Source organism: Prunus persica, chromosome G4 (genome assembly GCF_000346465.2).
Source record: "Prunus persica cultivar Lovell chromosome G4, Prunus_persica_NCBIv2, whole genome shotgun sequence".
In the NCBI taxonomy this organism is placed as follows: domain Eukaryota; kingdom Viridiplantae; phylum Streptophyta; class Magnoliopsida; order Rosales; family Rosaceae; genus Prunus; species Prunus persica.
In genome coordinates, this window is record NC_034012.1 from 324387 (window position 1) to 346286 (window position 21900).

Here is a 21900-nt window from a genome sequence, read left to right on the forward strand (position 1 = left end):
AGGATAAGCCAGAGCTTATCCGCTTGATAACCTCCACCCGATATCGAGCCAATTAACCCACCACCCCATTAACAACTGATGGAGCTCCCACAACCCCCACCCCGACCCAAACTATACCCACCTTTCCTGCGATGGCAAGGAGATGAAGAAGATTTTTTAGTTTTTATTTTTATTTTTATTTTTTGGGTGAAAGGGATATTCTTATGGTGGAAATTAAAAATATAAAAATACCATTGTGCTCATGCATTTAACAAAAAAAGTTAACAAAACTGATGGCATGACCATTTATGCTAACAAAACTAAAGTTGAAGGACCATGGGAACGATTTTGAAAATTGAGGGACCAAAATGCGAATTGGGTCAAAATATAGAAACCATTAGACCTAAAAACCCTAAAAACAACATGTTATTTCATAGACTAAATGACGAACCAACAAACAACCACATATTTGGATAGACATAAATGACAAACCCACAACTACATATCTTGTAAGTTCAAGTACGTCATATTTTAGTAATTTTACGAGAGGAAACCAAAAATACCAACTAGATTTTTTATATTTTATATTTTATAAAAGATGGTGAGAAAATAATAAGAGTCGTGTGTAAAAATAACAGACACTCCAAGACCAAAAAAACAAGACTTATTTATGGATATGCCATTTGTGCTTTCAAAATAGTCTCAGATTACCACATGTTATTTAAAATGTCTCAATATATCACATATACTTTCAATAAGTGTCTCACATGCTATTCCGTCAGATTTCCCAAATCTGAAATCCCTAAATCAAATTCCTATTTTTCTTCCAAATCTGAAATTCCCTCAATCTAACATTCTTCTCCCAAATTCCCCATTTTCTCAACCTGACTAACCATTCTTTTCCCTTGTTAAGAGATTGAAAAGAAGTAGGGGCCACATAAGCTAACGAAACTTCTCTAAATCTGACGGAATAGCTAATGTGAGACACTTATTGAAAGTATAGGTGATATATTGAGATATTTCAAAGAACATTTGGTAATATGAGATTATTTTGAAAGTACAAGGGGCATGACCATAAATAAGCCAAAAAACAAACAAATAAATTAACTTCTTTGCAATTTTGGTGAACTCGTAGATAAAAATTCCAAAATAATATGGCAGCCCAAATTTCCAAACAATTAACAACCCCATAGGAAAGTTGAACATGAAAACCCAAAATAGTTTGGGCTGGGTACTCTGGAGGGCATGTGCCCTTGGGCCCATGAGTTATTGTGTTAGTGAAACGCCACGCTGGCAATCCGGGTGAATCAGTTCAGCCAATGGGGTTTCAGGGTTATTTGGCATGGATTGAGGTCAAAGTTATTCTGACATTCTCTTCTATAAAACCCAAACACCCATTTCGTTCTTCTCAGCTTCTTTTCTCTGTAACCTAAATGAGGCATGGATGCATACTAGAAGGTGAATGAGTTTTTATCAAAAATAGCCAAAATTTAATCTCCAAATTCATAAATGTCAGTTTTTTAAAATTATTTCAAATATAGCAGAAAATTCACTTAAATTGACCCAAATGCCCTCTAAATTATAACTCAATTACACCTAAAAGCTAAAACCGGAAATAGCAGGAGCATAAAAACAAGATTGGCTTCGTCAACTTAATCATGCCTATGAATCCTATCATAAAAATGACAATGTAATTACCAAAAAGAAGAAGAATAGGAACAGCCGATGTTTTCATAAATCCAAGCAATAAAAATCATCTCTGCGGCTACGGCTTGATTCGGTGGGTTTGGGAGTTTTTTACAATAAAAAAAGTTAAAGTCAGTTTCTTGACATAATAATTTTTAATTGAGAAAAAAAAGTTGAACTTTCTTGCAAAATTCGTATCATAAATACTGCTAGTCTGCATATGATATCAGGGGTTAAACTTTCTTGCAAACCATCATATGTGTTGCTGCCTTCCCTCAGCACAAAAGGTCAAGAAAAATTGCAAGGCCCTCGCTGTTCATAGACTATCTTCCCACAACACAAACTTGTCTATATTAACTTTGCTTTCCATTAAGGGTGATTGGCGAGATGCAGTGTCCTTGTGCTTGAGGGTAGGCTGGGTGGAGGGTGAGGCTTGTGCTCAGTAGGTTACGGCTTGGAAGAGCATGCTTTTTGGTTAGGTTTTAATTTAGAGGGCATTTGGGTCAATTTAAGTGAGTTTTTGACTATATTTGAAAGTTTTTTGAAAAACTGACATTTATGAATTTGAAGATTAAATTTTGGCTATTTTTGATAAAAACTCAAGGTGAATTGTATTCTTTGGAGGTCCAGTTCAGAGCCTCCAGATCAGCTGTACGATAATGCTCCTCGTTCCACCCACTGGTCTGAGAAAGTCACCTCTACCTTGACAAGCATGGCCAGACGAAAGGCTTCACCGATCTCTTCATCCAGTAAGGATTACTAATTAATTAATTAATTAAATTTTAAATGTTAGTATGTTTTGGGTTTAGGTTATTGATTGATTACCTTTTTTCTTACAGCTTTTCCCCTGCGGATGCTGAGATCGAGCTTGGCTGTTCTTAATCTTGTGAGTGATTTTCATTAAACCCACAACCACATATATCTTGCATCTCTAATCGTAAATCTTTTTTCTCTAGGTAAAATAATTCAGTAAGATGGGGTTGAGAATTTTCCTAATTACCTGTAAAAATTGTGGGCAACTTAGTAGTTGTACATATTTATATTTTCTTGTTTTGGTTAATAGTATTGAAAAGGATGTTACTGGAACTAGGTTCTGGATAATTGTGAATGTTTTGTTTCCCCTATAACAGTAATAGGAGTAAGTAGAAGTGATTCATAACTACAAACCGTCTTGAGCTTGAATTTCTACAGTATTTGCCTTTATTTCTCTGTTCTCCTTTGTTAGTATCATCCTTAGATTTAGGACCTTGAGACCATATTGTCACAGCTGATCGTGGTGGGCGAGTCCTTGTTGCTACCGTCTTGAGCTTTAATTTCTAAGGCAACTGTTTTATCATTGTTCTTATTAGTATCAGTATTTGCCTTCATTTCTATGTTCTCCTTTTCACCATTATCAACAACTTTTTTTCTAAATGCCCATCAGCCATTTTTCAACCTAAGTTCTCCAGAACCAGATTTCTTTCTGAGGCTATTTGCTCTTTTTAGCTACATTGGCTGTTTCATTGTCTAAATTTGGCCTGTTGCACTGGAGGGCTTAGAAGCCCTGGGCTGGGAAGTTACTAGAATTTTCAAAAATCCACCACTGCTTTCCAAAAATCCTAAGAAGTTACTAGAATTTTCTGCTAGGAAGTCGATCAATCATGCCTGGCAGATCTCAATCTGTCTCTTCAATTTGAAGTTGTGGTTTTTGAACCTCTTCAACTATTAGAGCCCTTTCTAGTGCACTTCTCAATATCCTTTCTGCTTGAAGAAGCGCTGCAATCTGAAGAAATGCCAAAAGGGAATGTAAAACTCTGTGATGAGCCCTCCTCATGCTCATATATAATGCATGAATTGGTTTTAGAGATGAAAATTCGTTTGCCTCATCCTTATGCATTTCAATAGGAGAGATGACAGACTCAATTGGAGGAGATTCATCGTCCTTTTGATTTGCATGAAGCATTCCAAGAGTTGCTTCTGCAGCATATTGTGCAGCCAATGCATCTCTCTTGTCATAAATTAGTTTCTTGATTTCAAGATTCTGCATTTTATGCATATTTGGTTATGGAGATTTGGACATGAGCATGACAAAGAGTTTTGAGTAGTGATGAAAGTTGATGATATTTTAGCCATATAAGGTACGATTAGGATACCAAAAAATCTCAATAATTAAACACACCTACCTACCTACCCACCCTGTGTTCTAGAAGACTTGCAGTGACTCTCAGTTTCTCGCCCAATTTCTATACAAATCTATTCTACAGCCATATCCTTTATAACTTCAGTAAAGCTCTAGGAGCCTTGATCTCCCCTGGATAGCAATCCCTGTAAATTTGGCAACTTGGTAGATGTACATATTTTTATATTCTCTTTTTGGTTAAATTGAGTTGAAGATCAATTAAACAAGGAATTGGGTTTCATCTTCTTGACAGGCAAGTTAAAGGCTTCATCGTAATTCAATGCAAGCTGTTTGATATTATATATTTGCTATAATGAATGTACTTGGTGAAATTGGAGATACCATTACTGTCGGCCATTAGAATCAGATGTCCGCGGTGGATCTGACTTCCTCCGGGTTCTGGGAGATGTTAATGAAATTTTCCCAGAGCGAACCCAATGTTTTAGTCTCCTGCAGTGTTTCGACCACCACTGGCATATTTATTCATTTGTTGCTCAAATTAGAAGAGGGAGTTCCGAACAATATTGTACCTCCTCTCAGCTGATCAGGCGTCACTAAACTTGCGAATGTACTGTTTGAATCTGTTGTGGGCGCGAGCATTCCTCTGGTTCTTGGAGATACTATTATTGTTGGCTATTAGAATTAGATGTCAACAATAATGGTATCTCCAAGAACCAGAGGAATGCTCGCGCCCACAACAGATTCAAACAGTACATTCGCAAGTTTAGTGACACCCGATCAGCTGAGAGGAGGTACAATTTTGTTCAGAACTCCCTCTTCCAATTTGAGCAACAAATGAATAAATATGCCAGTGGTGGTCGAAACACTGCAAGAGACTAAAACATTGGGTTCGCTCTGGGAAAATTTCAACAACAACAGTGTTTCTGTAATCATTCCGCCTAGTGGTAGCAAGGAGGTCACCTTTAGTTTGGCGATGACCAAAGGCTTCAAGCACCTCCACATTCAGTACGTATTGATTTTAAATGTTAGTGTGTTTTAGGTTCTTGATTAATTGCTTTTTTTTTTTCTTGCAGCTTTGCCTGTCCGGATAAGACCTGTTTGATTCTGAGCACCAAACGACTTTGTTGTTCTGTATATTGGATCTCTTGCTCTGTCTTTCAAAGGATTTCTCCACAAAATTACAGCTTCATTAAATGACTACGGAATTATGTCATGGTTCGACACATATTGTGGTTTCTTGCAAATGGGTTATTTGGAATTTTCTTTTTATTTCCCGGACAAGAAATACCTGCATTAGTCTTCTATCTTCCAGCCGCTGTTTAAGGGGCATAAATTTGTCATTTTCATCCTTCCACTCATTAGCAATCACGGTTGCTACCCGGTTTGCTGAAACTTTAACTCTTGCAAGCTCTCCCTCTCGCTAACAGGGAAATTTTCAATTCCTTGTTTCATGCCTCCCTAATTTTAATAAGAAAGGAAGCACAGATTAAGTTAAGGAGCGCAGGCAGCATGATCATGCAGAAAGAAGAAGAAATAATTATTGTCCCTGTTTAGGGAACCCTGCCTTTCATTTCATGCTTGTAGCTTTCCATGATCATGCTTAGAAAATGTCACCAGAAGTTGAATTCTTGACTTGAATTGCATAGTAGGAAAAAGGAAAAAGAAGAAGACCAACTGAGAATTTACAAGTTGCAACATGTTCAAATGCAACCCAATGAATACGTTAACAAATTACTGTAACAATTTCCGAGGTACTGGTGCAAACGTTAAGCTGTGTACTCAAAAGTTGGTTGAGAATGAGATGGTGCTAGATCAGATGCTGTCAAAGTTCCTGAATGATCAATGTCAAGGTTTTTGAAGGTTTCCATCACCAGTGAAATATCTTCCTGGCAGATCTTCCCCATCTCCTTTAGCTTATATACGATAAACTCTGCAGCACTGATACAGAAAATCCAACAAGTTAAACCACGTGAGAATTGATACATCTCATTTACAAATAAGAGAGCAGTATATTCATACCCGACGACTTTATCATGATCAAGATCTGCATCCTCAAGATCGGAGAGTGTCAATCTCCGAGTAAGAACCCACTTCACAAGTGATCTTTGCCTTCTTTCAGTGTATAGTTCAGCAAGGTAGAGAAAGAATTGTGCTAAGCAAATGGTACTGCTGAGTATCCAAAAAACAGCGAAAATTCGACCTCCTCCAGTTGAGAAGCTCTCATCGCCATAGCCTAGAGTAGTAATGGTGGAACAAACGCAATAGAAAGCATCCATAACTTCCAGATTCTCAACTAGACATAAGAAGACAGTTCCTACTATAACAAGCAGCAAAAGAAGGATTCCAACCGTAACACATTTGAACTTGACTTTCTCGGTCTCAACCTCCTTAAGAAGCTCTGGTGGCCCAATTTTTTCCCGGAAGTGTATGGCTCTAACCAAAAGGATTTCCTGCTTCTCTACAATGTAATCTGCTGCCTTGCCAAGAATTAAGCCAACAAGAGCCATGCCTGTGAACACATAAAAGCATGCAACTAGTTTTGCCAACATGCTATTGGGTACAAGGTCCCCGTATCCAACGGTGCTCATTGTGACTACACACAAGTACATGGAATCCAGAATCGCATTCGTTTTTTTACCTTTTATCTGATGCCTCATCAGGAAAAAGCAGAAGGTGCCTCCACCAATGTATGCCACCAACAACAACATTACTTGCTTTAAACTAAATTGTGGTTTCACATAGATTGGCTCACAATCTGCAGGACATTGAGATCCCGCTTCATTTTGTTCTAGGCGGTTCTTAAATGATGGACATGAAGTGCTACCATATTGGCGATTTCTTCTTCTCTGGACCTTGTTCGTTTCGTTATTGTGTTGAGCAGGTTCTTCCTTTTCAGAAAGTAAGCCTTGTTTAACATCATCATGATCACTAGCCATCAGGGCATTACATAAAGGTTCATCTGCTTGAGCAAGGACCTGCACAGAAAAATTGAAATTATATAAGTACTGCAAACCACAACATAAGTTAACATTGGTTCTCACTAGCTTAGAAGTTCAGCCGTCAAAGCTTCTCCAGCCAAAACTTTTGATGGTCAAAATTCAACAGTGCTCATTGCAGTTAGAATGAACTTGCTTGCGTCACTAGAGCATATCTCACCGAAAAATTTCAAGTCTCGGCAATTGAAACTGATAGGCCTTTGAGTGCCATTCTTTTGTGAATTTGTTATCAGCACCTTGGCAAATATTGATATCCTTAAAACTGATCCCCACCTGAAAATCAAAATGACAATGCATCCCATGAAATGCAATATCTTAGTATTTATTTTGAATCTTGATCCACGCAGTAAATATTTAAAATCAGCAGATTAAAGGGACATCTTTTTTGCCAAACTCATTCTTTGGCTGTGTCATTACGATTAAGAATCTAACAATGAGGACAAAAATCAAACAAAAAATCCATTTCAAATTCTCATCGTAAATATGGAACTATACTTGTGCAATCAGTTCAAATGAATTCCTTCCTAATACAAATAAACACGTGCTTTGAATTTAATCCACACTCAATGACATGGATCTCTTCTTTGATACCTTTTTTTTGTATTGAAGACTGCAAATATAAATGAACACGCGATATGATTTGATGATAAAGTAAACAAATTAAAGAGAAGAGGAAACAATATATAATATCTTGCCTGATGAAACTGTTTCCCTCAATCCACCAGCAGCAGTGCTTCAAATGAAATGTTGTTTCCCTTATACAGAAAATGAGAAAATAAAGAAAGAGGCAGAGAAATGAATATGGTGGTCTATAATATATACATGCTCCTCTCTCTACATACATGATCATACCAATATATTTCATACTGATTCTAGAGAGTGATGAAGACGAAGAAGCAACCAAGAATCACTCTGCTGCTTCCAACTGGGTAGTTTGTCACCACAAACAGAAAATAGCTACTTAGTGGGGGGATTTGAAATCCACTCGGACGCATCCCATTCTCATCCCATGTGTGTCTCTCACTTGTCCGCTCTTTCAACGTCCATTCCATGAGCTTTCGTTTTACAAAGAGTTCCAAGAACAAATTCCTCAAGGTCAAGACACAAATTAAACCAAGCTAACAAATTGTAGCTATTGGACTTACAGACATTGTCTAAGTATTTAAGTTAAGGATTAGTTACATACTTCTAATCTCGGCAATTAGATTGCATCTAAGAGACTACTAATACATTTAATGAATGCAATCTAATGACTAGGTACATAACAAATCCTTAACATAAAATACTTATTAGAGAATCTCCCAACTAGGGTCAACATCCAGTGAAAATCGCATTTAAGAAACAAGTAATATTTCCCCTTAATTGCGCCCCTTCCCTTATTTTATGTCCCTTCCAATCCTATTTTCGGTGAAACTCCAAAATCATCACAACAAAAGAAAAGAAGTGTGTATGTGTGTGTTTTTTTGTTCGGTTAACAAGGTCTGCAGAACTAGAGCCCAAACTTGGACTCCTTTAACAGGCCTGACCCATCTAATCTGCTTCTGCTTCTGCTTCCATTATTGAAACCCTTTGTTTTTTTTTTTTTCGGTTACAATTATTTGGGAAATTTTCAGAGAGAGGGAAAAGCAAAAAAAAGAGGACACTCAGCTCAGCTGTGGAGGAAGTTGAAGAAGGAACAAGGGTTTAAGCACACTTTCTCCTATTCTTTCAATGGTACGTGATTTTTCAGCGCGGTTCTAAGCTCTTTTTATATTTCTGGGGTTCGATTTCCTTTCTCCAATCTGTTAAACCACTTGCCGCTTTGTGAAACCCATCAAAAACCCTGTTTTTTTTCCTTGTATCAATTTTAGTTTTTGTTTAAGGGTTTAGACTGCGGGCGACGTTTCTTGGTGACTCAAGACTGGAGTAGCTTAAGGTTGAGTTTTACGGTTAAATTGAATTGTAATAAATGACTTCTCCACCATCGAAAAACATATGGATTCGGCGGCAACAATGCCCATGTGGGGATTGGAAATGTTATGTGACATATGAGGGAGACTCTGAAGAGACATCATCCATAACATCCCAATTGGTAAAGAATGATAGTGCAGGCTCAGAAGCTATGGTTTCCCCTTATGTTGGAATGGTATTTAAGAGTGACGATGATGCATTTGAGTATTATGGCAACTTTGCTAGAAAAAATGGCTTCTCAATTCGGAAAGAGCGGTCCCGACTTAGTCCTCAATTGGGTATTTATAAGCGTGACTTTGTTTGTTATCGTTCTGGCTTTGCACCAGTGAAGAAGAAGCCGACAGGAGAACACCACAGGGATAGGAAGTCAGTTCGGTGTGGATGTGATGCAAAAATGTATTTGTCCAAGGAGGTAGTTGATGGGGTTTCTCAATGGTTTGTTGTGCAATTCAGTAATGTCCATAACCATGAGCTTTTGGAAGATGACCAAGTACGCCTTCTTCCTGCATATCGTAAAATTCATGAGGCAGATCAAGAGCGGATACTATTACTTTCTAAAGCTGGGTTTCCTATACATCGCATAGTGAAGGTGTTGGAGTTGGAAAAGGGGATTCAAGGTGGACAATTACCCTTTTTAGAGAGGGACGTTAGAAATTTTGTCCAAAATCGTAAGAAGGTTGTTCAAGAAAATGATGCTTTGCTCACTGAAAAACGGGAAAACGATACATTGGAACTTCTTGAGGCATGCAAGGGAACAAAAGAAGCAGATGAAGACTTCGTTTATGATTTTACAGTTGATGAGAATGATAAAGTTGAACACATTGCATGGTCATATGGTGATTCAGTCCATGCATACACTATGTATGGTGATGCAGTTTATTTTGACACTTCGTATCAATCAATCACATACGGCGTGCTTTTTGGAGCATGGCTTGGCATTGACAACCATGGAAGGACCATTTTCTTTGGTTGTGTTCTTTTGCAAGATGAAACACCTCGTTCCTTCTCGTGGGCTTTACAGGTTTTCTATCCAATATCCACTATACTGATTTTAGATTAGCCATGTCTTCTTATATGCTCCCTGACATTGATTTGTACTTTTTGCATACAGACTTTTGTTCGTTTCATGAGAGGGAGATGCCCGCAAACAATTCTAACTGATCTTGATCCTGGGCTGAGAGATGCAATAAGCAGTGAATTACCAGGCACTAAACATGTCATTTCTATATGGAATATTCTTCCCAAGGTATCCAGCTGGTTCTCTGTTTCACTTGGATCTCGCTGTGCAGAATTTAAATCTGAGTTTGATGTGTTATATCGGGTGGAGAGTACAGAGGATTTCGAGCTTCAATGGAATCAAATGATTTCAATGTTTGGGCTTACTACAGATAAACATATTGCTTTACTTTATTCATTCCGGGCATCCTGGGCTCTGTCATATATGAAGGGTTACTTTCTTGCTTGTACGGCAACGACTACATATTCAAAGTCTGTAGATGCATTTTTGAAAGGAGTTTTCAGTGCACAAACATGTTTGCGTAGCTTTTTTGAGCAGGTATTTAGTAAAAACTTTTCATGTTTGATATATGCCTTTAGTTCTTCAATTGATATGGTTTCTTAATGCTTGAACACTTGCAGGTTGGTATTTCTGCCAATTTTCAAAATCAGGCACGTCAAGAGATGCAGTATATGCATATTAAAACATGCATTCCCATTGAAGAGCATGTGAGGAGTATTCTGACGCCTTTTGCCTTCAATGCTTTGCAGCATGAACTTGTGCTCGCCATGCAATATGCAGTATCTGAAATGTCCAACGGGTCATATCTTGTGCGCCACTTTAAGGAAATTGATGGGGAGCGTCTTGTGATATGGATACCAGAAGAGGAACAGATTCATTGTTCCTGTAAAGAATTTGAATCTTCTGGATTGTTATGCAGACATTCTCTGCGTGTATTTGTAGCAAAGAACTACTTTCAGCTTCCTGACAAGTACTATTTAAATAGATGGCGGAAAGAAAGCTCTCTTGATTTTTATGATGACCACATTGCTCGAACTAGTGATGATGAATGGTTTCAAGATTATCACTGCCTTACTGAAACCCTGTTTACAGAATCATCAATTACAAAGGAGCGTGCTGATTATGTTCGCAGGGAATTGACAACACAACTCACAAGGATTCTTAATGAGGTTAGAAATATGCCAGAATGTGAAGGAGTTGCTATGGATCTGACATTTTCCCCTACGGGCTAATTTGAAGCAGTTGTTCATGTGTACTGTATTGGTATCAAATGCAACTGCAACATGCTTTCTGGAATTCAGAGAATAGACAGAGTTAAAGAAAATATGATTGGAAGGTTTAGGCAATGGAAGGACAATATGGCTTTGCATTATTTCTCTTATATTAAGCAGAAAAGTGTAATGTTTGGAAGATCCATCGCTGTTCGGCCAAATTGCTGTTTAAACTTCCTGATGTATAACATCACAACACTCAAAAAGGAAGTGGAGAAAGGAACTTACCTAAGGTGATGTACTCTATCTGTATATGTCATTGATAAAATTTGAAATGAAGCAAAGCACAGTTTCTTCCTTTGTGTGGTCTTGCCCTTTCTTTCTGGAAACTGTGGAGTAGCTTTCTTTAGCATTTACCAGTTTTTAGGTTCTTTTTTCCCTTAACTGAGATAAAAATTGGATTCAAGTATGCCAACACAATCTGTTTAGTTTAAAAAGAAAAAAAAAATGAGCAGAATAAAAATGGGGAAGAAGTGTTGCGAATTACCATACTAGCTGCACTTTTTATTATTTGTGAGTAGTAGTAATATGTTTTTGTATTGTGCAAGTTTTTCAAGATTAAGGTTTTGCAATAGATAGCCACCAAGTAAAGTTGCTTATAGAAAGTGGTGATTTGGATTATTGGGTCATCTCATGTCCTCCTCCAGCCAAATCCAAATTCTTATTTAAGTTTAACTGAACTCTCCATCATTCTAAGAGAGCCAAGAGAGGTGCCGGACCAAACCCAACTATTATTAGTATTACTGTCTGTCTTGGAAAATTGGACCCTACATCCTATCCTTATCTATTTGGTATTTGAATGAAGGCCTTGGTTGATTGAAGAAGTATTTTCATAATTTGTACTGGAACTGTTGGCAATTATTTGGCACCCACGTCTTGTCCTCATTTGCAGACAGAGACAGGAACTGGAATGCTTCTAGTTCTAGTTCTTGATCTCTCCTTTCATAATTCCGGAAAGGGAAGGGGCCTCTATTCTCAAGAGATTTAGAGACCCCGTTCGAGGTGTCGGTGATGTTCCTGATTATTGTAAATCTAAAAAATCAAGAGTCGGTTTGCGCACTGTACAAAGTAGTAGATGACAAAAGGCCCAACCAATTTGTCAATAAAAGTCGGTTTTCACTCACTGTTTTTGCCTGTTGTATGTTGTCTGTTGTCAAACAATATCTAATTTTCCTATGCATTTACTTACTATTAGTGATATGTTTTTTGGGGCGTAGATAGATGGTCAAGTTAGGGAGGCATTGATCTGATTCTGAATTCTGATGGGCAGCCTAAGTTAGCTATCTTAATGCAATTTCCTCAACCCTCGAAAGATAATAATTTTTTCACATCATTCCATTTGCTGCAATTTCAGTTCTTCAAGGCAATGCAACGTTGGCCTTGTTGTGTGGTAGAGAGTTTTGAAGACTTGATGGATATATCGTATCACTGTAAAGGGTGATGCTAGGGAGACCAACTTTAGATACCAACTTGTGTACCAACTCTCTAATAGAGGTGGAGCCCACCAATACAATGGGTCTCACACTCTATTAGAGAGTTGGTACACAAGTTGGTATCTAAAGTTGGTCTCCCTAGCATTTTCCCACTGTAAATTAATAGGACTCAGAAATAAATCATTCCTAAATGATTGGATGGAAAGAGCAATCAACGACATAAAAATGGAATGCATAATCATACACTTGAGATGTTTACAAGGTCCAAGTGACGTTACAGTAGTAGCTAGCCACCAGCTATAGAGCTACAAGAAAATAATTAAAACCTGATCTGATGATGACGATGACGATGACTGTTATGATGATGATGATGATGATGGTGAGTTAAACAAACTGAACTGTATATGTTTTATGTATGTGCAGAGGCGCATCTGCTCGCTGAATGGTTAAACGGCAATGGGTTGCCGTTGAGCTTCAATCCTGATTTCCTCCTTCATTTTTCTTATAAATTCTTCGAATTTTTTGTTGAGTTCATCTGTACTAGTAGTGGCTAAGTAGTCATTAACATGATTTGTTTCCAGCTCTGGTGTGTCCATCTCTTCTTCTCGTTGCTTTATCAAAGATTCACTTCCTCCTCCTTTTTCTTCTGCGCTAAAAGCTTGAGGTATTTCTTCCGCCTGCAATAGAGTCCCATTTTTAAGTTCTTCCTGTTGTCCATCTCCGTCGTCGTCATCTTCTTCTTGTATAGTTGGCGATTCCCCTTCATCTTCACCAGCAGCATAAGCGATGGCGTCCGGATCTAGAGACTCATCGTGGGATTTATGATTATTAATAGAGGTGGTGCTGCAACTGAAACTGCAAGTGCAAGAATGATCATTGGATTTGGAAGTAGTAGTTTTTGCAAGAAAAGCAAGAATTCCATTACAAACGAGAAACATGTACTTCCTCTCTAGGGCGCGGGTGAAGATTGAGAAAAGCAACGTGGAGAAATAAACATTGAACTCAGTGAAGGAATAGGGAAATAAAGAAAAACCTGATGAAGAAGAATAGCAAAGAAGAAACAAAGACAACAAAGAGACTGAGAGTAGAAGCTTCAAAGTCCTTTTCATCAACAACCGGCCCAAGTAGAACAAGTACTTGTCCGAATATTTTTTAGGCACAGCAACGAGTTTCTGATCCTCATCGTTACTTTGATCCATAATCATAACTGCTGCTTATAATTATATATTAATTCTCTTCTGTTGTGGAAGTGAAGAGAACAGAAGAAGGTAGGTTACAACTTACAAGGGAGAGAGGGAATGAATGAATACGTTTCTTATTAATTGGTATTCGTGTGTTTCTTATTAAGGAGTGGGCAGGGAATGGAGCGTTTCAGACAATTATTACACGCATGGGCGCAGTGCAGGAGAGGGCCGCCCAAATCAGTGTTAAAAAAGAGAAAGACATCAAACTTGAAAGAATAATGAAGATGTTCTCTTGAAGTTTCTAGCTGTCACCACTAATCTAAATCTAATAATATTCTACGTCTAGTCTAGGAGTCTAGGAGTCTAGGAGTCTAGGAGTCTAGGAGTCTAGGAGTCTAGGACATGGTGGTAAGTAAGACTGCAGTGCACTAACAAAATGTTATTCCCTTGGGTTGGCTTGGGTCCACACGGCACAAGGGGTTTCCAACTCCTTTCACCTTCATTCCTCTTCAACACATTATTCACCATACTATATATAATTCTATAATTACGTGCTACTCTACACCATTTGATATTTATAATGTTTCTTTGAACAACTTTGTCTTTTGCTTCTCGCTTCGCTCTCTTTTTTTCTTTCTTTTTTCTCTCCTCTCTTTCTTTTTTAATTATAATAAATATATTAATTAAGACATTTATTGTCAAGGAGGCATGGAGCTCGAGATGAAAAATAGAGAGCGGAAATTAAAAAGCGGCCCCACAAATTACTTTTTAAAATATTATTATTATTATTATTATTATTATTATAGAGTAACTCCATAAACAATGGACGTCTATAAAAGAAAAGAAGGGGAGGAAAAAAAAATCACAACTTAAACTCATAAAACAAAAAACCCAGCTCCGTCCATTTCTCACAACTCTTCGAACGAACTCATAGAAATCTAAATCTATCTCCTCAAATTCAGAAATAAAATGACTTCTTAATTCTCTTTTTTTTTTTGCAATCAAAACTCAGAACACAAAAACTCTAACTCCACCCAAGGATATATGTAAATAGTATATAGTATACAGCAGCAACATTTTCTTTGTAGTCATATTGTTTAAATATAATGTAAGCTTGGTTAGGTACGGTTACGAATATAATCATCATCATGGACACGGATTCACGGAACGGATGATCAAGTGACAAAGTGACATAAATTTATTGGACAGCTAGCTTTTAAAAAGAAGATAATAGAGAAAGAAGTTTGACCAGGATCTTCTTGACAGAGTACCTTAATTTGCAAGAATAATCATGCCCTCCAATTACGGGTTCAGCAAAACATCCTACATTTAATTAGGAAATGGAAATACACCGACGTACGCTTGGCAATGGCATTATGGCAAGCCGATGTTAATGAAGAAACTGACATTATTAATCAATTATTAATTAATTATTATTGTATAATTTGAGTAGCTAGCTAGCTAGCGCCATTCTCTCGCACTCAAATGCATGTACAGAGTACAGACATGATGTATTCATTTCACTTGTACATCTATTAATTGGTTGGTCACAGCAAAAATAAGTGAGGAAGGCAAGGCATACATATATAATATATTAATTAATTGTCGAATTACAATAATAATAAGGTAGTACTATACTGCGAAACACATAAAATGCACATAATCAGAAGCCTCTTATCCTATATTTCTTACATAATAGGTACGCCATGCTCACACATATATCCATTCATCGATAGGTACGTATGTGTCCGATATTACAATAGAAAATAACGAACTAATTATTAATTAAAGAAAATAAATATTGTTGAGTGATATATATCAGTACTGATCAGGCCACAAGAATGCTCCGATTGCATATGCCCTCTTTTGTTCAAGGGTCCCTTGGAAAGCAAGCCCGTATTGCTCGAGGAGCAGGTCCACCTTCCACTCCTCCATCTTCTCATAGTCCGCCTTTGTGTAGCGAGGGTAATGAAGGGGCATCTGAAATCCTCCTGAGCCTGAACCTGAAGGATGCATTATTTCTGCACTCTTATTGGAGTAATTAGAAACCACCTTCTTCATCACATGACCTCCTCCTAAGTCTGAGCCTGAGCCTGAAGGATGATGATCTCCTTCAATATTATTACTAGGGTTAAGGTTGCCCATCACCCTATTAAAGTATGAGTCGACCTTTGGGTACAATAAAACATGGCAAGCTGAATGAAGAAGCCAACTCAAAGCTGCAGCCGTCTCTCTCTCTCTCTCTCTCTCTCTCTCTCTCTCTCTCTCTTTTCTTCTGATCTCTCTCAATCTCAAGCTAAAACGAGAGAAAGAGAGAGATTCAAAGGAAGAGGAAATTATTAGGATATATAGTATCAATCAAGCAATTGATATTTGATCTGCAGCAAGTTTATAGTGGCTTAAGCCCGTATTTATAGGCCTTCAATATATAAAAACTGCCTAATATCACATTCCTTGGAGTGGTCCATACGATACGATACGATATTTCAATTTAATAATAAAAGGGTTTGAAATTTAGTCGAGCGCTGCAAACCAAATAGTAGTGATCATAGTTATCATCATCACCAACAACATCAACATATATAATATATATATATATATATATATATATAGAGAGAGGAATTAATAGGATACTCAACTTGTTTTGCGGAGTGGTTATTAGTCACTATTCTTATATAATGAAAATAGCAACAATGATTGAGTTGCGTATTAACACATCATCCATTTCCCAGCTTCGCATTAATTATATATCTTCAATAATATGTCAAGTGACTTTCTTTCTACCTATGATTTCATGACCTCTTTAATTTTGCTAATTGAATTCTCGTACATGAATGACTCAACACCACAAAAACTAAAAAGGCTCTATCTAAGATTAAGATAAGGGCATCATTAATGGGCTGTTTTCTTTTTTCTTTCATTTTTTTAAAATAAATTTTATTAGGTCGTATTCTAATGAGGTTGCTTGTGCCCGAATCAAAAGTTTATACTAATGATTTTGCAATCAATCTATGCCAAGTTTTGTTGCCTGAAATCGGTGTTGCGTGACACGTACTATGACTTGAGATGAAGATTATCCTACGGCCATGTTGATGTGTAATTACATAATTACATTATCAGAAGAAAACAGACACGACTGCTTAAGTATAACTCGATGAGTCAAGCGGCTAATAATCAACAAGCCTGAGAGAGAGATTCAACTTGTATACCACTTAAAACGTAGAGATATAGAGACCCAACAACATGTTACATATATTTATCATAGTTATTGACCAAAAAAAATATTTATCATAGTTACCATAAATGGATGCAGTAAATTAATACGCAGCACGTGCGAGCTTGGTTAGGGGAATGATGTCCAATTACTACTTCGATCTGGTTCAGCCAGCACCAGCACCAGCAGTAAGTATAATACTAATTAACTATGAATCAATCACTTCAGCTGTGATAAAAACAGTTTAATTAAGCTAATGTGGGATGCGACTGAGGACTTGGACGGTGGATGAAAAGCCAGCCAGCCAGCCGGGCCCAGCAGCAGAGCAGCTGCAGCCTGCATGTATGCAGATGCATCCTCCCCCTGCTCTCTGCTTTTGCTTTTGGCGGCTCTTTCACATAATTAAAGTAGCCTAATTTCTCTCCTTCATTGTCAGTCATATTGTAGTTGACCTTGACCCCTACTACTAGTGGTTCAAATTCAAATCCAATATCCACGTATATCACTGCCTGCCTGTGATGTTCTTTTTGGTTTGCTGCCTCATGTTATAATCTATTCTAGGTAGCTAGCTAGAGGCTAGAGCTAACCAGGTCTTAACTCTCTTACCATAATGAAGTTGCTGGCCATGGCCCATGGGGTGCAATTTCTTCTTGGGAAATCTTGAGGCTGATATCCTTCTTTATTATTGACCAAAAAAAGATATCCTTCTTTATTGTGTTTGTGTATTTACACACTGTGAATGCACCAACTGCTTTTAGGACCAGTAATTTATTACTTATATTACTGAAGAGGAGGAGGAGGAGGAGGAGAGGTCATCAGGAATCAATAGAGCATCACTTTAATTCCTGATTTTGCTGCTGGTTCCTAAAGCTTTGTTTGTTGCACTTTTCATTATAGATCACCTTTATCATCATGACATTCGACTTCAATATTGAATCACGCCAAAAGGATAACTTCATATCGAATTCCTATGCTTTTCTTAACATGCACATATATATATAGTCCAAACTTTGACCCAAAATAAAATGAAATGCCTTTTCTTTCTTTTTCTTTTTTTTTTTCTTTTTTTTCAAATTTTCAAACCCGGCCGTGTGTGTCGGCCCTTGTAGTTCTGGAATCTGGACAATTCATTGGGACATAGCCACATAGGTAGGTACGCTAGCTGCAGTCAACGAGTCAACAACTTTCCCATGCAAAATCCGAAAAGCAATGTCAGTTCTGTAATAGATGGCACATTGAAGTCCAATTTCGAATGAATGTAAATTAATGTCTTCGAGCTATATATATTATATAGCTTTGCTCTCTCCCTTCCCTTATTAGATTCAAGTTTCTTCCGCATCAGATTTGCTGAGCTATGCACCACCACCACCACCTTCTTCTTTGGTTCTTGAACAACGCATGCACAGTGGCTAGCTATATTTCTCTCTGAAAGAGTAAGTGAGATTCATATACATGTACTTTGTTAGTTTGCCCCCATTAAGATGCATATGCATGCTTTTACCTGCTATTTTCTTTTTTGGTATGAAATATTTGTTGACATGCAGCATAGCTAGCTGAAAGCATATATACTATATCGAAGCAAGCAACTGATCATCCGTGATGAGATTGAGAGGTGTACTGATGAATGGCTGCAGCAGGAGACTTTTCATAGCTAATTCTGTGGCCTTGATGATCATCTGTTTCGGTTTTATTATGATGCTTATTGCTTTGTTCTTCGGTACGTATATTATATATACAAGTTTCATTTTTTTGGCAACAGCGAGGGCCGGCCATTTTTTGATCGTTTCCCTACACCCACCATAACTCTGTTTTGGAAGTTACTTTTTAGTTTCCAGATGAAATTGCATGCCCTCATTGCCATGGTGCTGGATCTAGAGTCTAGACTATACATATAATTATATCATTTTTGATCATTTGTTTATGGGAGTGTTAAGCTCATTCATATCATTTGATCTTCAAAGTACTTTCCTCATGTCATGACCGATTCCGTTCTAATGAAAACCACTTGGGAATCTGTTTCTCGAAATGCAGTGATTGATCACTTGGGAAGTAGTGTTGGGGAAGCAGTTGGCATTAATAATAACAGGCTGGTCTTTTCCAATGAAAGCCACACTGCAGGCCTTGGTCATCGGAAGCTGTTGCAGTCAACTGGTGGTAATACTAATATTTAAGCCTATGGCTACTCTACTCTCTTATTAATCTTTGACCTCCGTTTTCTTCAAATTTGTTTTACTATTTTTCTAATTTGCCATGTATGTCAGTGTAACTCTCTCTTTAGCTACGTAGTACACTTTGACTTGATGAATAATTGTCTAGATTGCCTAGACAAGGTAAGACTGGATTATTATAATCAGAAAGCTAGAGCCTAGATATGAATTTTGCTTTGACATGATTGGGCCTTTAAATTTCTCAAGATCATTATAATCCATAATGATCATGTGCGCTGTGGTTGGTTGATTTTGGACCATCTGATTCTGATTCATTTCTGCCCCAACATTAATCTGTCAAGTCTGACTCCAGCACAATGCCAGGTGTTAGAATGTGATTGACTTGTGTCCAGAATTGCTATGGAAGCCTTTTATTACTAACCCTCTAGGTAAGGAGGTCTGGGCAATGCTTGATTGGGTTCAATTTTTAGGTGTAAGAGGACGTGGTTAACGTGTCTAGCCTCACATCAGTGTAATTTAATTAATTTGGGACAGTAATAATAATGTGCAGTAAGTTAGAAAACTTAACTAATGATGTGCATGCAGATGCAGATGATGATGGAGGAGGAGACATGAATCGTATTGGGGCAGCATGCTCAAAAGACGACATAGTGATATTGCAAGGCCAAACAGCCCCACTTCCCAATGGAATTCCAGCCTACACGGTTGAGATCCTGAACGCCTGCGTTCCGGGTTGCAGCATATCCAACATTCACGTCAGCTGTGGGTGGTTTAGCTCAGCCCGGCTGGTCAATCCAAAAGTGTTTAGACGCAAAGACTTTGATGACTGCCTAGTCAATGATGGTGAGGCTCTAGGCCCTGGAGAAACCCTCTCTTTCCAGTATGCCAACAGTTTCCGCTACCCTCTATCAGTTTCATCTGTAGTTTGCTGCTAAACCAACACCAACCAAGCTCCAAGCTAGCTAATATATAAATCTTTTGTTCTTATGCAATCTTTTGTTAATAAGTTTGCTTGACTTTATAACTGAGTCTAGAGATATATAGCTCTCTTCAAAATGAAAATAAATAATTACCAGTTGCCAATCTTGGATAACAATAAGATTTCAAAGCAAAAATTAACTTTGGACTACTCCAAATTTGCGTTGCGTTGCGTCTAGAGAAACTGTAATAGGAAATGAACTTCCTAGTCGACATGCATCAAAAAGTCACTTTACTTACATAATAGATATAGGGAATGAATCCACATTCAAATATATCATTTCAATATCCGTAATCATAAGTAAAATCAGAGACACCAACCATGGCTGTAACCACTTGGGAAAGGATGAAGATACCGCCGGCTAATATTACCAACACCAGAATTGCAGAGATGGGGTTCTTCAACAATTCGTATATGGGCTGGAAGGTAGCGTACAGAGCACCTGTGCTCACTGTGAGAGCATAAAGTCCATATCTCCTAACATTGTCCCAAAACTCTTCCATCAGCGGCCCTTCAGGACCCAAAGCCATAGCTTTCTGCCCGTCCATCCCCATCAGAAACACCACAACTCCAACAGAAACAACTCCCATTATCAAATTCCTTGACCTCGACGACGACGAGTTCCCACTGACTTGTTCATGTTGTATAACTAAGGACTTGGATTTTCTAGCATATGCTACTGTTGGTGGAAGGACACTTGTAGCTTCAGAAGGTAGAGATGATAATATTGTTGGATATGCATGGTGTTTTTGTTGTGAAGTAGTGGGGATGAGAAATGAAGGATTTGAAGTTGAAGTTGAAGTTGCAAGATATTTGGTTGGGAGGTGGAATTGGGAGCTCAATGTAGACATTTTCATTTGCTCCCCCAACCTCTATCAAACACAACACAAGAGTGCTCTCTCACTGCTAAGCTAAGCTATACCATCTATTATCCTTTCAAATTTTCAATTGGGAGTTTGTGGACATCATTGCTTGGCCTTCTTATCTCTCTTTATTCAGGATAAGGGAAGGTCAAATTTCAGTGTGGGAAGCTACCATTATCTTCTCCCTTGCCAATATTAATAGCCTATCATCTTTTGCCACACAGACACAAATCACATCATCCTTCACCAGTAACATTCTGTTATATGATGAAATAAAAGTCCCTTGTGGCAAAAGAATATGATGGGTTTACAATACTTTTCCAAGTTCATGGGCACAAATGTAAATAAGGCCGTTCTTCTTGTACTTCATCTGTCGAGATTTTAACAATATTTGATTCAACTCTATGCACATAGGATATGAGTGATTTTAGGGTAAATTTGGCATTGATGTGCAGTGAAAATAATCACTGTCAGATTTGTTATGAGAGAATGATGTTTAGTGTTTGGTAAACTTTTTGTTAAAAGTGTTGTTGGTACTAATTCTTGCATAATCAGAAAATGATTGCCGCATAATCACTAAACTCATCGCCTCTTCGAAATTGATTCCTACATAATTAGAAAATGAATGCAACTCATTAACTACTTTCTCTTATAACTTTCTCTCGTGACAATTTTTAACAATAAATGATTTTTTCATAGTTTACCATATGGGCTGGGGTTCCCAAATTTTTTTAAAAATTACACATTACTTTAAATAAGTAATGTCAAACGGACACTAATTTTACTAATAAAATTGAGGGTGGCATACTCACCCTCAATTCACTTACTTTCATTATTTATTTCCTTTTTTGGGTCAGCTTAATTCACTTATTTTGATTTTTCCACTCATCTTCTTATGTGGCATTAAACTTTTTCTCAAATATAAACTTACCAAACGTAAAAAAGTAAATAATTCACAAACTCATTTTCCCACAAAACAAACGCGTCCTTAATTCACTTACCTTTTTCTTTTATTTATTTATTTATTTTGGGTACTTACT

At 37.6% G+C, this 21900-nt stretch overlaps 4 protein-coding genes and 2 long non-coding RNA genes across 17 annotated transcripts; 4 read left to right on the forward strand and 2 right to left on the reverse strand.

Annotated features, from left to right (window-relative positions):
• Positions 1366-4420, forward strand: LOC109948984. Of its 7 annotated transcripts, none has more exons than XR_002271480.1 (4): positions 1366-1437; positions 2270-2414; positions 2505-2621; positions 4077-4420. It is a non-coding gene; the product is annotated as an uncharacterized LOC109948984 (long non-coding RNA). The 7 variants fall into 7 exon arrangements; XR_002271477.1 differs by having other exon boundaries at positions 2505-2551; positions 4077-4416; XR_002271474.1 differs by lacking the exon at positions 4077-4420 and having other exon boundaries at positions 1367-1437; positions 2505-4047.
• LOC109948985 lies at positions 4471-5002 on the forward strand. The gene is made up of 2 exons (XR_002271481.1): positions 4471-4789; positions 4858-5002. It is a non-coding gene; the product is annotated as an uncharacterized LOC109948985 (long non-coding RNA).
• On the reverse strand, positions 5131-7050 carry LOC18780884 (two-pore potassium channel 1). Of its 3 annotated transcripts, none has more exons than XM_020563125.1 (2): positions 6941-7050; positions 5131-6759 (listed from the first exon to the last, which is right to left on the reverse strand). In XM_020563125.1, exon 2 carries the CDS (start codon positions 6718-6720, stop codon positions 5551-5553), a length of 1170 nt encoding a protein of 389 aa, XP_020418714.1. In that variant the 5' UTR covers positions 6721-6759; positions 6941-7050; the 3' UTR covers positions 5131-5550. The 3 variants fall into 3 exon arrangements, with proteins under 3 accessions (XP_020418714.1, XP_020418715.1, XP_007212369.1); XM_020563126.1 differs by having other exon boundaries at positions 5131-6293; positions 6423-7050; XM_007212307.2 differs by having other exon boundaries at positions 5131-5722; positions 5804-7050.
• LOC18779119 (putative protein FAR1-RELATED SEQUENCE 10) lies at positions 8212-11319 on the forward strand. Of its 4 annotated transcripts, none has more exons than XM_020563204.1 (4): positions 8212-8493; positions 8631-9751; positions 9842-10285; positions 10369-11319. In XM_020563204.1, exons 2-4 carry the CDS (start codon positions 8729-8731, stop codon positions 10978-10980), a joined length of 2079 nt encoding a protein of 692 aa, XP_020418793.1. In that variant the 5' UTR covers positions 8212-8493; positions 8631-8728; the 3' UTR covers positions 10981-11319. The 4 variants fall into 4 exon arrangements, with proteins under 4 accessions (XP_020418793.1, XP_020418794.1, XP_007213613.1 ...); XM_020563205.1 differs by having other exon boundaries at positions 8643-9751; XM_007213551.2 differs by having other exon boundaries at positions 8650-9751.
• On the forward strand, positions 17656-20298 carry LOC109949013 (TPD1 protein homolog 1). The gene is made up of 4 exons (XM_020563210.1): positions 17656-18283; positions 18395-18567; positions 18882-19004; positions 19604-20298. The coding sequence occupies exons 2-4, from the start codon at positions 18450-18452 to the stop codon at positions 19951-19953; spliced, it is 591 nt and encodes a 196-aa protein (XP_020418799.1). The 5' UTR covers positions 17656-18283; positions 18395-18449; the 3' UTR covers positions 19954-20298.
• LOC18780586 lies at positions 20176-20967 on the reverse strand. The gene has a single exon (XM_020563211.1). It carries the CDS (start codon positions 20852-20854, stop codon positions 20279-20281), a length of 576 nt encoding a protein of 191 aa, XP_020418800.1. The 5' UTR covers positions 20855-20967; the 3' UTR covers positions 20176-20278.

Bases quoted from the DNA above. Each gene is read 5' to 3' on its own strand.
- LOC18780884 (XM_020563125.1), bottom strand. From the start codon at position 6,720: ATGGCTAGTGATCATGATGATGTTAAACAAGGCTTACTTTCTGAAAAG.
- LOC18780586 (XM_020563211.1), bottom strand. From the start codon at position 20,854: ATGAAAATGTCTACATTGAGCTCCCAATTCCACCTCCCAACCAAATAT.
- LOC109949013 (XM_020563210.1), top strand. From the start codon at position 18,450: ATGAGATTGAGAGGTGTACTGATGAATGGCTGCAGCAGGAGACTTTTC. The intron at 18,568-18,881 runs GTACGTATATTA...CTCGAAATGCAG, and splicing joins GCTTATTGCTTTGTTCTTCG to TGATTGATCACTTGGGAAGT. The intron at 19,005-19,603 runs GTAATACTAATA...ATGTGCATGCAG, and splicing joins GCTGTTGCAGTCAACTGGTG to ATGCAGATGATGATGGAGGA.
- LOC18779119 (XM_020563204.1), top strand. From the start codon at position 8,729: ATGACTTCTCCACCATCGAAAAACATATGGATTCGGCGGCAACAATGC. The intron at 9,752-9,841 runs GTTTTCTATCCA...TTTTGCATACAG, and splicing joins CCTTCTCGTGGGCTTTACAG to ACTTTTGTTCGTTTCATGAG. The intron at 10,286-10,368 runs GTATTTAGTAAA...GAACACTTGCAG, and splicing joins TGCGTAGCTTTTTTGAGCAG to GTTGGTATTTCTGCCAATTT.